The sequence below is a fragment of the Stegodyphus dumicola genome, chromosome 2 (assembly GCF_044657685.1).
Source record: "Stegodyphus dumicola isolate Sdum_Otavi_A_Nest chromosome 2, ASM4465768v1".
NCBI lineage: Eukaryota > Metazoa > Arthropoda > Arachnida > Araneae > Eresidae > Stegodyphus > Stegodyphus dumicola.
In genome coordinates this window covers 90,172,063-90,189,108 of record NC_140769.1, presented here as the reverse complement: position 1 = coordinate 90,189,108, position 17,046 = coordinate 90,172,063, and the positions used below count along the sequence as shown (strand labels likewise).

Below are 17,046 nucleotides of genomic sequence, written 5' to 3'. Positions count from 1 at the left end.
TGCAGATTGCGCTGTTCCTTAATCTTCTAATTGGATCCGGCTTATTATTTTTTGCAGACTGTTAGAACAATTTTATAAAAATTAAGCTTGAACTTTCGATTATGTCAAAAAGAGTTTCCAATTCTGGAGCTGCCAAAGGATCTACAAAACGAAAGTATGTTTCGATGTTCATTAAACAAAAAGTGGAATTGCTGCACAAAATCGATAAAAGCCTATCCGTCTCAAAATTATGCGAGAAGTATGGCATTGGAAAGTCCACCATATATGACACAAGAAAAAGGAACTTTTTGAATTTTTTGTGGAAGCATCTTAAACAACTTACATTAAAAGAAATGTTTAATAAAGTAAACAAATAAATATTAAGCTTTTTTTTTTTTTTTTTTTTTTTTTTTTTTTGGTAAATTTTGATACCCTTTAGATCATAATTGTTCTTTATTTCATAAATTACAATTTCATATTTTTAACTGCATAATTTCTGCATGCCATCTTACCAGATTTAAACTGATGATCCATAATCCAGAAAAACCCCTAATCCGGAACCGAAAGAAAGTAAGTCCCGACAAGTCCGGATTACGTACTTTATACTGTATATACAGTAAGAGCCCGCTTAACGCTGTTTTGGTTTAGTGCTCGTTTATTTCAACCCGGGGATTCCACGAAATCGCTCGGAGCATACGGGGATTCCACGAAATATTATGCAGCGATAGGTTTCAAATACATATCCGAAAGAGTGTACTTGTATTTCTTGTTTGGTGCGGTATTGTACAGACATATTTTGAAGGGGTAAATGTGGAAGATGTCGAAGAAATAATTCAAGAAGCAGCGGCTAGTCTTTCTAATGATGAGCTCAAGGAATTAACTGAACAAGAAGAAAACAAAAATGTTGACAGCAGTGATTCAGAAGAAGAGCAAAAAGAACTTTCGATGGCGTCTGTAAAAAGGAGTTTGTCTACCATAACTGAAATAATGGATCAATTCATTGAAAATGATCCGAATTTTGACAGGAGCTCAAAAGTAAGGTGTGGTGTTAGAGATGCTCTATCCGTTTATGAAGAACTTTTAAGAGAACAACGCAAAAGAAAAGGCAAACAACATTAGATGCTTTTGTCACAAAAAGGCAGAACACTGAAAACGGGGAAGGCTAACTAAATATGACTGACTTAGAATTTTATTTGTTTTTTTTAAGAATATTCGTTTTGTTATTTATATTTTGTTTTTATTTTTGCAAGAAATAATAATGTGGTATTAATTTGGGCTTTAAGAAATAAATGTTTGGTTTTATTTTTATTAAAAAAACATACTTTTTAAATTTAATACCTAACCAATTTCCTAGCCATCTTTCCCTAACCCAAATATTTACATGTAAAGATAGCCTCGTTTAGCGCTGTTTCACATTACGCTCTATTTTGATGGAACGTATCCCCCGCGTTAAGCGGGGTCTTACTGTATGTGTGTGTGTATGTATGTATCAACATCAATTTCAGACCAATCAGAGCAAGTTAGTTCAGCTATTAACTAGTTTATTAATATTTTTCTTTCCTTTTTCTAATCTTTTCTATTTTATCATGACAATTTCTCGCTGCAGTGTTACCTTTCTTATTCTAACAGTCACTGCATAAGCCTTAGGGAATATTTGAATACCTTATAGAATGGACCAATAAATTTGTCAAATTTGGCAGCTCGGTATAGTGCTTTAACAAAGAAACACAAAATATGATTTTTGCAACAAAGATATTTTCTTTCATCATACTATGATTTGACAAAAGTAATATTTGAATACTTTACATTTACCAGCAATTCTGCCACAGGCAGATATCTTAGTCCTTGACCAAATCATATACAGTGTAACTACTGTATGAATGCTATGTTACAGTGGGATTTTTGCAAATTCTCAAACTGTATTACAGCAAAAATATATATGTAGAAATGTCAGGATCATTACAGATTATACAGAAAGTGAATGCACCTGTAATCAAAATAAAAACTCATTGTTTATAAGCTGAGACTTACATTTTCAATCGCATCAGTAGTTTTGCCGCCATCAATCTGAAACTGTTTCAGTTTTCCTTGACAAATGCTTAGAATATGTTGCCCATCTTTTGTAAACTGAATTTGGAAAAAAAAATTATATTAATGAAATTAAAATTATATACATAATATTAAAAATGAATAATATATCTATGCATTTCTATAAACCAATACATAAGAAATCTTTTATCATGAGGAAGGAAAATAAATTTTGATGAGAATAATATTAAAATTTATGCTGAATTCGTATTTATGAGAAAGACTTTTTAGATGTAAAAAATTCCATGTTTTTTCATCAAACAGTATTCCCTATCTTTAATTTTCTAATTAACTGCAAAGTCTATTTAAAAAAGGACAAATAAATCAGTTTTTCTCTAATAGCCAAGAGTTCAGGAAAAAAAAAAGTTTCAACCCCTTCATATTTTCCTAATAAAAAAGACACATTCCCAAAATTCTGTGTCACTTGCTGATGACAAAAAATTGCAGGAAAATTAACTCACACTGATATCAAGCATGCATATTACTTTTAGCTCTTCCCAAAATGGCTCTGCTAAAGAAAAGAATATAATATACAAACTCAGGTATCACCCTCTTACATTTTTAACATGGTTTAACTTTGATATGGTTACATCATTCTCACACATATAAGAATGTCAGTTTCTGTTATTTTTCAAATGGTAATTTTATTTATTCATATGAATTTCAAGATTGCTCATTCAAACCTTGGCATCATTTTCTCCTCCAAAACAACAGTAGAAAAACAACTGTGGAATAAAAAATGAAAAGTCCTAAAGAAAGAGCTATAACACATCTTTATATATTATCAGATTAGAACATATGAAGGTTATTCAGAAAGTAAGTGCTGGAATATAATTTTGGCCCCAACAGATGGTGTTAATCTGTCAATGCACTACTGCGTCTTCTATGACTAAAGAATCTGTCAAAACAGAAAAGTTCACATGGTTAAAAGGTGATACACATAAATCTTGCATTAAAGATATTTAAAACTATAAAATGTCTGCAGACTATGAAATGCATTCCATAATTCGCTTTTTAAATGCAAGGAATAAGCGACCATAGGCGAATCTACTATGAGGTTTATGGCAATATAGTTATGAGTGAAAGAATGATTAGAAGAGGGATTTGACTGTTGAACTCCGACAGAACAAATATGCACAATAAATAGAAAAAAAAAAAAAAAAAAAAAGCAAAAAAAAAAAAAAAAAAAGCAAAAAAAAAAAAAAAAGAGGAGAAAACATGAATAAACATGATACACATTTTTCTATATGATAAAATCTGTATGATTTGTTATTTATAATATTTTATAAATATTATAAAATTTCTATATGATACATCTATGTCATAAATGTTCATTTCATTAGATTTCTTTGATGATATGCTCCTAAAATGGTAATTAGAATGGTAATTAAGCGAGATAAAAATTTAATAACAGAATTATTTATGTGCAAGTACCAAGCAATAAAGCATAAAGCTGTATTAATCAATCAAAAGATAAAGCTCATCAAAGGGTATTTCCTTATTATCACAACCTACATTTTGTAAACATCCATTTGACACCAAGATAATCACCAAGTTCATATTTACTTCTAACAGTTTCAGCAAGATTTTCATGAATGCTTTTAATATGGCATCAAAACCATTCTCTTGTTTCAAAGACTTCTGCCACATGAAATCTGAAAGGAAAAAGTCATGATGATGGTGAGGTTGCCTTTTTGTTTTCCTTATTTCATCACTATAGTGTTTCAACATTTTATGCACAATCAGCTTCTGGTGGATCAACAAAATGAAATTTATGTTCACAATAAAATGTCTCTAACCTTCCTTTTCTAGTTCCTCTTTTTTATACACTCACAACAGTCCGATTACATCACCGATTCTTTTTGTACATGGTTTATGTTTTATTTTTATTTTGGGAGGGGGTCCTATATGTGGTTGCTATTCAAAACCTGAACAAATGTTCACCAATTTTCCGACACAATGCACTAAATGTGCAGTGTTGAAAATGAACCCTGCCAGCTTTGTTTCCTTATCATGCAAACAGATTTATTTTCAGAATTTTTTCAAGCTCCTATATTCACTTATTTAGTTTTTGGATTAGATCAGTAATTTTCAAAGTGGGCAATACCTTCTCCCCTTCAAATGAAGACCAAAGAGGTCTTTGAAGAGACAACTGAAGACACAAGAGATACTGGGAAGGGTGGCATATAACAATTGAAGGGCAACGAGAAGAAATAGTGTTTATATGGCAGTATTCGAGTACTACCATTTTAGGAGCATATCATTTACACAATTTATATCTACTGTTAAAGCCACTTATACTGAATTGATCTCAGCACTGGAAAATAAAGCACATCTTTATTCTTTTTACAAGAAAAATTTTCTCAAATAAAGATATTATGCCTTCCAAACTCCAAGAACATCAGTCAAAAGTACATCTTGAAAAAAGAATAAAGGTGTACTTTATTTTCAAGTACTCAAAGAGAAATTTGCAAATAGCATTCACTGGCTATTATCTTTCCCACAACATCGAAATAAGATGTAATAACTTGCATGTATTCTGATAATACTGCTTTACTTATGAGATCAAGGAAACCACATATAACTGGAGAACTAGTTATATAAGCTATGAAGGAGATATGATGAAATATAAGACATCATTAAAAATCATCAGAGAAATAACTTTATATAACATCATTGTCCAAAGATGAATCAATAATATGACTGAAAACATAGAAAACTCTCTATGCAATATTTTAAAAATATATTATTTTTCAATATAGCTTGAAGAGTAAACTTTGTCTTATATTACACTTATGTATGTTCTATATACAATCAACAAATCTACCATGAGTTCTTATTTCCCAAACTTTATAAACTAATAAGGGAAATAATTCTTTCATAGTATGAAAATCTTTTTAGAGATTCTCTTAAATAAAATACTATTATTGGCTGGGTAATAGTGCTCCAGCAGTAGATGGATGCAGCAATATGGTTTTTATGGCGTATCTGAAAATGGAGGTACCATATATTGACCATATACTGAGTTATTCATCGGCAACATCTAATAGCAAAATATCTGCATGAACATTTACATTCTCATGCCATCTCATCATCACAGTAGCGAGTAAAGTCAGAGGTAATTCTTTGAATGACAGCTCAGTTACACAAATCTGTATTAAAAACGACAGTCATGCATTTCTTCATACAAAAATCCACTGGCTATCAAAGGGATTCTGTTCAAACTGTTTTTCCAAATGTTTCAATGCAGGGAAAGAAGTTTTGAAAGATAAAGATGCTGCTTTACAAGCAGACTTGATAAATTCAAAGACGTGTTGCTTATCTGATAGATTTATTTAATAAATTGACTGAATTGAACCTCCAGCACCAAGATCATGACCTCATTCTAACAAAACCTATAATTTGAGTTTGCGCTAAGCTTCAGATGTAAAGAAAAAACTTGGGACTAGAAGAACTTAAAATTGTCTTTTTTTTTTTTTTTTTTTTTTTTTTAAGTGGCAAAGACGTATTTGAATATTGCCAATATTTGGAATTGGGATTTCAAAAGAAATGATTTCAAGATATCTTAAATATACATGTTGCTGATTAGGTTTTAGATCCATTTTCATGCACAATTTCAGAAACATATCCAGACTTAGAAGAATTTAATGTGTTTAATAAAGAGTTGAATTTTAAATCTGAATATCAACAGTTTTGACAGCAGAAGAAGGTACCTGAAGTCTACCCCGGTTTATGGAATAATGCAGAAAAATTTCTCATAGCATTCATTCACTTCATCTTATTTAAGGGAATACATGCGTTAAGCACAGTAACAGCTCCAATAACTAAAAAAGGAAAGCGGCTGCAGATAATTAATCCCAGAGATTTTAGAATGATTTTAACAAAAATGGGGCCATATATTGACAAATAATCCTTCTTAATAAACTTATTTCATTACCCATTCCTCATATAATTTACTTAAATATGTCAGTATATTTACGCTTAATTTCATTAATGTTTGAACCTTATCATAACTGTTTTATATTCCTCGCATATTTTTGGAAACAATATAGATGCGAGTTCCCAGGAGGTATTGAGCATCCAGTGTTTTCTAAAAATGGGCTAAAATCCAAAAGGTTTGAGAAACACTGAATTGGATTACAGAATATACCTCCATCATTAAATATATCCAGTTCAATAGTCATATTTTCATAAAGGATAAGCAGCTCCTTACACCATTTAATTGATGTCAGTTCCTCTGCCCAACAGTAAATAAGCTGCTGCGATGTTATAAATAGAAATCTGGAATCAATGAACCAACTGTCAGAGCAACTCTTTTTTTGTCTTGCACCTCTTCCAGTTACATCTTTAAATACTTTCATTGATATATATAGTTCATTAACACTGAGCATTACATGGCATTTTACCTCTATTTCAATTACCTGCATATACATTTAAATGGTTTTATTGATATATGTAGTTTCATTTCATTGAACATTTCATGGCATTTTACCTCCACTTGAATGTAAAATAAAACATGTCTTTCATGGAAGAATATAAAGCATCTTCTTCTCATTAAATCAAAAAAAAAAAAAAAAAAAAATTAAGAATATACATTGAGAACCAAAATACTCAGAGTTCTTCTTGTGGTGAGCAAACTATTTATTTATAAGCTTTATTTATTTGAATTTTAGCATTTGCATGCTGTGATTTTTAGCATATATATGAAAAAGAAACTGCAATAACGTAGTTTACTTGCAGCTCTTCTCGTAACCAGTAAACAATAGATCATGGTTAGGAATGACAGATACTGATGAAGGTTTGTAGCATATATTGGTGTTTTATCTATAATTTTACCACTGTTTAAATAACAGAGACCATGGTGATAAGGAAATACCTAGCAAAGTTGCTAGTGATGGTACTTAACACATGAAAACATTTCTACAGCTTTATTAATCCTAAGACAATTTCAGTTACAGCATAAGTATTAATATCACAAAATTTAAAAACCCTTCCAATTTTCCTACACTAAAAATCAAATACTTGAATTCAGAACATCATCACAGCAGAAATAATAAAAGTAATACTTTGAAAGAATCAAAAACATAATAGTTACACCAAATGAATAAGTATATACTTTAGAAAAAGGCTTACCTGCACTTTCCCACCAGTATAAAATGCTTCACACTTCATAAAAACATCAAAACTAAATGATTAAAAAAAAATAAAGAAATATATGAAACATACACATTTCACATTATATACAAAATAAAAATGAGAACATGGTAAAATCTCTTTCAGTCAAAATCACCATAAAAACATCTAAACAAAGACATACAGTGATCCTTCATTTTTTGCGGTTAAAGGGGAACAAAACCTTCCGCGAAAGTTGAAAAACCTCGAAGTAAGATTTGCCCCTAGGAATTTTCATGTATGCAGGTGCAAGAATGTTTTAAATATGTAAACAGTATTTATACTTTACACATTTCAGACAAAAATTACAACAATATAAGTATTTACTTAAACGTGTCAGTGCTAATTAGTAAGGTAATTAATAAAGTTAATTACAAAAACTTATAGAGTAATAAACATTAATCAACATTGCATTCTGAGAAAGGCAAGAGTCTTGTGTTGATGGTGGAGGAGAGGCTCTCACTTGACTCGTAGAAGCTTTAGGCTCACTCGGAGACTCTTCTGCTGGAGGTGCTGACGGTAGAGCCGCGGGCTTTACCTAGGAGAGAAACATGGTGATGGATAGTTATTGTCCTTGTTTTTTTCTTTTCCTTCAAAATTCCCCTATATAAGGACATAATGCCGTCAACCCAATTGCTGAACTCGACAGCTCGAACCATATTGTCATCAACGTCTTGTAAAAATTGTTGAAGATGCTCCAAGGTAAGGCCATGCTTTTCAGTTTCTTCATTTTCATCCTCACTTGCAGACTTTGTCATCTCAAGGAGGTCTTCATCGGTCAGTGGGTCCGAGTGGCTATCAATAAGGATGCTGATGTCTTCTTTTGACATGTCGACAAATCCTTCATTCCTTATGATGTGAGCCAGCCTCACCGACTTCTCCACCGCTGAATGATGAACTTCTTCAAGAGTGAAGCCTGTATAGTCGTGCACCACGTTCGGCCATAATTTTTTCCAGCTAGAATTTATGGTCTCACTCTTCATGCCCTTTAATGCTCGCTGAATATTAGACAAACATGAGGCAATGTCGTAAGTACACCAGTATGCTTTCAAAGTGAATTCGTCATTGGCATCATCAACTGCCGAGATGAGGCCCTCCATCATGGAGCAAGTGTAGAGTGCCTTGAAGGCACGAATGACACCTTGATCCTTTGGCTGAATTAGAGATGTAGTGTTCAGTGGTAGAAACTCTATCTGCACACTGTCATACTGCAGGTCCGTTGCATGGCCTCCTGCACAGTCTATCGGGAGAAGGACTTTAAAGGAGAGGCCCTTTTCAGCCAGATACTGCTTCACCTGGGGAATGAAGGAATGGAGGACCCATTCAATGGTCAGAGCTTTCTTTATCCATGCCTTGGAATTATGCATCTAGAACACGGGCAACAGAACCATATTTTTGTTTTTTAATGCCTGTGGATATTGTCGTCAATGTCTTGTGCAAATTGTTGCATCGCTCTTGCCATGTTGTACAATTGTTGCAGATTCTCCAGGTTAAGGCCACGCTTTTCAGTTTCTTCTTCATCTTTCTCTTTGTTTTCTTCCTCACTTGCAAACTTTGTCATCTCAAGGAGGTCTTCATCGGTCAGTGGGTCCGAGGGGCAATCGATAAGGGTGTTGATGTCTTCTTTTGTCATGTTGACAAATCCTTCATGTCTTATGATGTGAGCCAGCCTAACCGCCTTCTTCACAGCTGAGTGATGAACTTCGTCAGAAGTGAAGTCTTTTAAGGCTTGCTGAATATTAGACAAACATGAGGCAATGTTGTAACTGCACCAGTATGCTTTCAAGGTGAATTTGTCATTGGCATCGTCAACTGCCGAGATGAGGCCCTCCATCGTGGAGCGAGTGTAGAGTGCCTTAAAGGCACGAATGACACCTTGATCCATCGGCTGAATTAGAGATGTAGTGTTTGGGGTTAGAAACTCTATCTGCACACCATCATATTGCATGCCCTGCACAGTCCATCAGGAAAAGGACCTTAAAGGGGAGGCCCTTTTCAGCCAGATACAGCTTCACCTGGGAAATGAAGCAATGGAGGAACCATTCAAGGGTCAGAGCTTTCATTATCCAGGCCTTTTAGTTATGCATCCAGAACAAGGGCAACAGAGTCGTATTTTTGTTTTTTAATGCCAGTGGATTTTTGGCTTTATAAATAAGGCCCGGCTTAAGCATAAAAACTGCAGCATTGCCAGCCATGATGGCAGTCACACGGTCTTTGTGAGCCTTGAAGCCTAGCCTCTTCACTTCGTCCTTGAAGAGGAATGTACTCAAAGGCATCCTCTTCTAAAAAAGTCATGTTTCATCCATGTTGAAAACTTTTTCAGGGGGTAGTCTCACTTACTGATTAGGTTAGGAAATTCTTCCTCCACGTAACGACAAGCAGCATCGCTGTCAGCAGGGCAAGCCTCACCATACAGAAGCACGTTTGTGAGGCCGTATCATTTTTGAAGTTTTTCAAACCAGCCTTTGCTGGCTGAAAAGCCTTGTCCTCGAGGAGGTGAATCACTCATGGCAGTGCTATTATTGGCTTGAGGTTCGTCAGCCTCTTCATTGTTGTCCTCGGGCACGATTTGGTTGTAGAGAGCTTTGGCCTTTGTCCTGATCATATTAGTTTCCAAACTCAATGTCTTTTTCCTGCAATCAGCAATCCACAATGCCAATGCAGCTTCTATTTTTACAATTCTGTTATTACGCGAAGTTACCACACGTTTCGCTTCTTTGTTAAAGGTTATTAAAGCAGTTTTGCGGATGTTTGCTTCCTCTTTCTTGATGTACCGCATTGTAGATTCATTCACTCTGTAATGGCATGATGCAGATGCATAACTTCTGCCTTCTTTGATCATATCTAAAAGTTTCACTTTTTCACTGATGGTCATCACCTTCTTCCTCTTGGGCGGCCCCGAGGAAGCTTTCGCAAGGGCACAGCGCTTAGGCTGCATTATAAGAGCTTAATTAATAAAAAAAATTATCGCCAACACCACACTAAATTATACAGTGTGCGAGACAGTCAACATCATGGACAAGACTAGCTAGATACAACAAGAGAATATTCTAGGTGAGGTTGCGATGATGCGCAGAAAATCAACTCACAGAGATAAATTCACTCGTACTCTCATTGGTCTATGTCGCACCGTAAACCAATCATGAGTCTTTATGAGAGCCCGTGGTATGTACTCTGAGTCAACTCATTTCTTTGTTTAATTGTACTTTTTCATTTTTATTTTTTGATGAATATTTTGGAAAAACCCGCGAAGCACTGAAGCCGCAAAACATGAAGCGCGAAGTGGCGAGGGAACACTGTAATGTATTTCAAAAGCCTCATCACAATTACCTTATTTACAACACTACTTATAGCAAGGCACACACAACACACACAGCTTTAAAGTAATACCTGCAGAAGGGGTTCTAAGGAAATATACACTGGTGTGCAAAACTTAACAATGTAAATTTTAATCAGATAGCCATAAAATTGCAGAAAAGGGATTCTTTCGATCAGTACAATGAATACGCAATTCAGTAGAAAGGTCATGCGTATGCAAATGTCAGGAACAAAACGTCACAGGCGACGTGAGTGTACACAAAACACGTGCAGTCGGCACACTCAACTTGAGACTACAATTCTTTCAGAAGGGGTTCTAAGGAAATATACACTGGTGTGCAAAACTTAACAATGTAAATTTTAATCAGATAGCCATAAAATTGCAGAAAAGGGGTTCTTTCGATCAGTACAATGAATACGCAATTCAGTAGAAAGGTCATGCGTATGCAAATGTCAGGAACAAAACGTCACAGGCGACGTGAGTGTACACAAAACACGTGCAGTCGGCACACTCAACTTGAGACTACAATAAAAGGAAGGACGGAGGCGCAATTAAAGACATTCGATGTAAGTACAAATGAGTTCTTTCGTGAAATATGGCTAGAAGAAATCACCTGGATGACTTCGCACATGGAAGAATGATCGGAAAGCTGGAGGAGGAGCATAGTGTCAGCAGTGTAGCTCAAGAGTTCGGAATCAATAAAAGTGTCATTTTGCGCACTTGGAAAGCCTTACAAACAATAGGTACAGTTTTTAGAAAAGTTGGTGGTTGCCGCCGCAGGAAAGCAACTACTGTGGATGACCGATATATCGTCCTGAAGGCAAAAAGAGCCCGAAACCAGTCAGCAAGCGCCACAGCTCAACACAAGTGTGTACAGCAATGGGGCTACAAGTGTTGCAGTTAACTGTGTCCAGATGTCTCTGTATGCAGATGCAGAAGGTAGCCTTTTGCAGAAGGTCTGCGGTTTTGAACGTTGCATCCGTTTGAAAGTTGGCCATCGGAGCCACCGTTTAGAGTGATGCAAGGAACACAAACTTGGACATCTCATCAATGGAGTTTTGTCCTCTTTACGGATGAGAGTCGTTTTAGTGCTACAAGAAATTCTCAATGCCAGTTGATTTGGAGAAAGGTCGGGACACAGTTTCATCCCAGCAACATCACGGAAAGAGACCGTTACGGTGGTCCTGGAGTTCTCATCTGGAGAAGCATTATGCTGCACAGGCGGACAGAGCTCCACATTTTCGACAGAGGTTCTGTAACCGAAGATCGCTATTGTCAGGAGGTAATCCTTCCCCATGTGCATCTGTTCCGAGGTGCCATAGGAGCAGATTTCGTTTTTATGGATGACAATACACGGCCACAACGGACTCCTGTTTTTCAGAAGCTACTGGAAAGTGAAGATATCACTGGAATGGACTGGCTATCGTACTCCCCTGACTTAAATCCCACAGAACATGTGTGGGATGCTTTAGGGAGACGCCTTGTGGCCCGATTACATCCTCCGGGGAACACCCAATAGCTGAACAGACGTGGATTGAGAAATGGACACTCTTACCTCATGATTTGTTGGACAATATGGTGCTGGGTTTGAAGCGACAGTGCGAAGCAACCATTGCAGTAACAGGAGGGCATATCCCATACTAAGGAACATCTGCTTGTTGTTCTTTCTCTTGTGCAGACAATCATGTGTAATGATACTATAAAGCCTTTTTTTGTTTGATTCCATACTGTATGCATCGTATTCATTTTTGCACTACTATTCTTTTGTCATCATTTAAATACAAAATGCTGTCTCTCATTTCTGAATTTCATGTCTCTCAAATGATTATTTGTGGAGTTATGGCCAAAAAAACACCTGTTGCGTAAGTTTTGTACACCAGTGTACTTTAAGTCAAGCTGCTATATGCAAATCCTAAAATAATCTTTTAACAGCTTTCCACAGTGTTCTTTAATTTATCCAAATACACTAAATTACCTACAGACTCCCAAATAATTTGCTACATATTTGGCATGTTTAACTAATAACCTTTTCCATTGTTATACAAGGGTTGGAACTTTAATAGTGGCAACTATTTATTTACAAGGAATAAAAAAGTGATTCATGTCACCATGTTTTACAGTCCTTCAATATAGTCGCCGGCATTGTGTACAACCCGTTTCCAACGATGTGGAAGTCACAGAATACCTGTAGCAGCGCCTGTTTTGTTGATAGTTTGAATGGACTGGTCTACTGCCGCAAGAATCTCAGGAACAGTTTGGAAGCGAGTGCCACGAAGTGGTTCCTTCATCTTAGGAATTAAGTCATAGTCACAAGGGCTTAGATCTGGGGAGTATGGTGGATGGTAAAGCACTTCCCATCCCCATCGCTTGAACAAATCAGTCACAGCTTGCACTGCATGCGGCCGAGCATTGTCATGCAAAATAAGAGGAGCGTTCTGCAGAAAGTGTCGCCATTTTTTTCTCAAAGCTGGTCGGAGATTGTGCTCCAAAAATGAGCAGTAATACTGCACAGTGACGGTCTGCTGTGGGGGAACGGTATGCGTTAGGATGACACCATCACAGTCGTACACGAGAATCATCATAACTTTCACACTGCTGGGGTTCTGACGAAATTTCGAATGTCGTGGTGACAACAAACGAATGACGCCATTCGTTTGATTGGCGTTTCAGTTCTGGCTGGTATGATCAGGCCCAAGTTTCATCCAGCGTAATGATACGGCGTAAAAAAGCATCTCCTTTGCGCTCATAGTGCTCCAGGTGGGTTCGGGCAGCATCGTATCGTAGCCATTTCTGCATTTCCGTCAATTGATGTGGAATCCATCGTGAAGCAATTTTTCTCATGGACAGGCGTACCTTCAGAATGTGCAGCACAGTCGTATGCGCTAATCCTGTTTGTCCGGCCAGCTGACGAATCGTTTGGCGGCGATCACTGTCCATTAGTGCGGCAACAGCTTGCACGTCTGCATCGCTTACACTCGGACGACCTGGCCGCAGCATGTCTGCCACGTTTTGACGTCCTTCATTGAATGCTTTCACCCATCTTGCTACGGTGCTGTAAGGCAATGCAGATTCCCCACAAGCCTCTTGAAGCCCTTGATGACACTATCGTGCTGTACGACCTCTGGCACATTAAATTTTTATCCAACATCGTTGTTCTTGTTTTGAAAACATCCTGACAACACTAACTTTAGACCTTGAGCTAATACAAGGATCCGTTCTTCGCATCAGTCCGCATGTACGTGACGTAGGCAGGACGAGTCGTTTTGCTGAGAGGTAAGGTAGGTATGTAGTTCACGTGTGGTATGTGCGATATTCTTTGGTTTTGTTGTGTAGCGTTTTTTCAGCTGTGTTGCCACTATTAAAGTTCCATCCCTCGTATGATAAAACTACAGTTAAACACATTAGTTAATCTGCATTTTTAGCTGTTATCTAAATACAACACAAATGAATCTGATAGCATTTAAAAACTGAATTCTTATTTGACATGGAAAAGCTAACAATGTATTCTTTAAGGTTTCCTTCAAAAACATTCACTCTAAGCGATAGCAATTGTGATTACAGGCTTTCAAACCAGTCATGTTCGTTAGACCTGGAGGCATATACAGGCAACCTTTTACAAAACCCCCCATTGGAAATAAATCATATAGGGTGAGATCTGGGGACTGTGGTGACCAAAGTAAGAGTGCACTGTCTACAGTGGATATGCAACTAATCCACCGTTATAGTGTTATTGACATGGCTCCACATTTCAGTCATAAAATGTGGTGGTGCACCAACCTGCTGCAAAATCAAGCTAGGCATATCCTCTTGTAGCTGTGGAAGAATAATTTGAGCATATTAAGATACACTCTTCCCATCACAAAGGTTTCCAAAAAAAAGAATGGGCCATAGATGGTTTCATGGGATACAGCACAAAACACATTAACCTTAGGAGAATCACATTGGTATTGCACTGGCTCATGTGGATGATCAGTACCCCAATTCTCATGTTATGCTTATTTACTAATCCAGAAATGTGAAAAGTTGATTCAGCACTGAATACTAACTTTTAAAAAAATTTGCCATCCTCCATGTCTCACAGAAGTGTCTCACAAAAAGATAATTGATATGGCAGACCTTCGGGTTTCAGATGTTGCACCAACAGCAAACAATACGGTTTCATTTGCAAATGCCTCCTAAGAACTCTCCACACGGTTTTCTGAACCCCGGTTTCCCCATTCTTGTCCAGCTTAATATGTCCATTTTTGAGGGCTTCTCACATAGCTTGCTTCAATATGCTTAACTACGTCTTCTACTGAAAGACAACTTGTTGATTTTCCTTTACAAATGCAGCCTGTCTCTTGAAATTTTGCATCCCAGTGACGGATTGCCTTATGATCTGGTGCTCCGTGTGTATTTTGTTTGGTACTGGAGATAAAAAGTGACAATACACTTGCTAACATGAAACTTAAGTACACAAAACTGTTTCTGCTGTTGCATCGCCATTTTACAAAAGCATTGTTTTTATGCCCATTTTGTTTCACAGAAATGCTGGTGATGACTGGACTTTCAGCGCCAACTATTGGTGACTTCAAAACTTGCTTACATTACCTCTGCAATGCAGTGCTGATCCTAGACTGATGGCCACCCACGTGCAAATTAAAACTGGGTGCTCCTTTTTACAGAGATATAATATTTTTAATAATCATTTTACTGTTCTTAAATTTTAGCCACCCACATGCTGTGCACCATTTTGCCCCCTGCTAAGACTGGCCATGTCTGCATGTATGTATATTTTTACTCAATACATTTATTATATTTTGCATAGTACAACTATGAAATTGAGACATTCATTTTAACTTATCCTGCACAGTATTAAGACCGAGATCCAGACTTTGGATTTGGAAATTTTCCAGATTTAGATCATCAATTTAAATCTAGTAAGATGACATGTAGAAATTGTAAAATTAAAAATCTGAAATAATGAAGTATTTATGACCTTAAGGGAAGCAAAATTTACAAAAAAAAAAGGGCACATTTTTTTTTTTTTTTCTTTATTAAACAATACTTTCCATGTAAGTTGTTTAAGTTGCTTCGTTTTTTTACAGAATATCCATTAAATCTTTTTTTTTTCCAACTTTCAAAAATTTTTCTCGTTTTTTTCACTATCAGTAACAATATTTTCTGGATATAGAACCATACTATGGGTTTTGTTATCCATTAGTTAACTGATTATTAGAGCATTGTCATCACAACGGAATAAAACTTCTATTACATCATCATTTATACTTTTCCACATTTCCTCAAAAATTTCATTAATTGGAAAATTCTGGTTTTTGCCTGCGTTATTTGAAAACCTTTACATTCGCCACTATTATCATAAAACTTGGTGAACATCTGCAATACACTATTGGCAACATACCATGAGAATGATAACTAAAGATATGTTGTTCTGCTAAAATTTATCTTGCTTCTATTGCATGCTGAGGAAATAATCCCTGAATTATATTAGCTTTGTTATTTATTATACTTATGTCTATTTCCTGCATATGCTTATCTGAAGAGCGATAAAATAAGTTCTCACATATACTTAGGGTGGTACAATATTTATACATTATGCACCTGCCATACATTTTGGCAAGTTTTTTAATCACGAATAATTTCTAGTTATAAGTATAGTTTATAGATGGCAAACACACACACCACATGGCAGTGATAAGTAATGGCCCTTAGATCATCACTTGCCACGTGCCAAAGTGTGTGGTAAGTGCATAATGAAAAAATACCTTTATCAGAACTACAAATCAATTGTTCTTAATTTCAACAGCATTAAACCTATGAATACCATTTATAAAATATATTTTTAGAATTTTCTGTTAAATTTCTCCTAGTCAACACACTTAACACTTCGCAATGCAGTTGAAGTCTGTAATCATCATCAAGCATATGCCAGCTGTTTGGTATTCAGTCACTGATATTTAAAATAAAAGTTGTTTTAGTCATCACTGCATGAGTCATTTCTCAAGCTGCCATGAGTTGATAGTCATGTGGTGTCGAACAATAATGATAAACGATTCACCAGGTTGGCATAAGGGTTCTATGATATCAGTTGGTAAAATAAAATGAAAATGTTTGATAGAAGAATGCTTTGGCTTGAAATAAGGTAAAATAAGAAAATAATAAGAAATAAGATGGTAGGAAGCCAAATTATTGATCATACAGACTTATGCTATGTATTTCTATGACATGGAGCTGTTTTATTTATTGCCAAAGTGAAATTAAGAATCAGGATTCTCCACATGTTTTATTGCACATACATGAAGCATTAAGCATATGCTAATCTTAGAAGCTTTCTCTCTTTTCACAAAAAAAAAACTATCCGGATACTTAACATATGGATTTCGGACTTTGCACTGCACTTCTTTTGAAATACAAAGATAGCAAGCATGGAAAATTGTTAATTAACTACAGTAAATAGCAATGGAATGTAATAAAAAGACCAGTCAGAA

General features: G+C 35.9%; 1 protein-coding gene across 2 annotated transcripts in view; it reads right to left on the bottom strand.

Moving 5' to 3' along the window:
• The window catches only part of LOC118201713 (transducin beta-like protein 3), a 175,512-nt gene that overhangs the window by 142,764 nt on the left and 15,702 nt on the right, over nt 1–17,046 (bottom strand). For both annotated transcript variants that reach the window (XM_085810869.1, XM_085810870.1), the window contains exons 2-3: nt 7,201–7,252; nt 2,011–2,106 (exon numbers count right to left, since the gene is read on the bottom strand). In XM_085810869.1, coding sequence (XP_085666995.1) covers nt 2,011–2,106; nt 7,201–7,252 — 148 coding nt within the window. The remainder of the gene's footprint in view (nt 1–2,010; nt 2,107–7,200; nt 7,253–17,046) is intronic.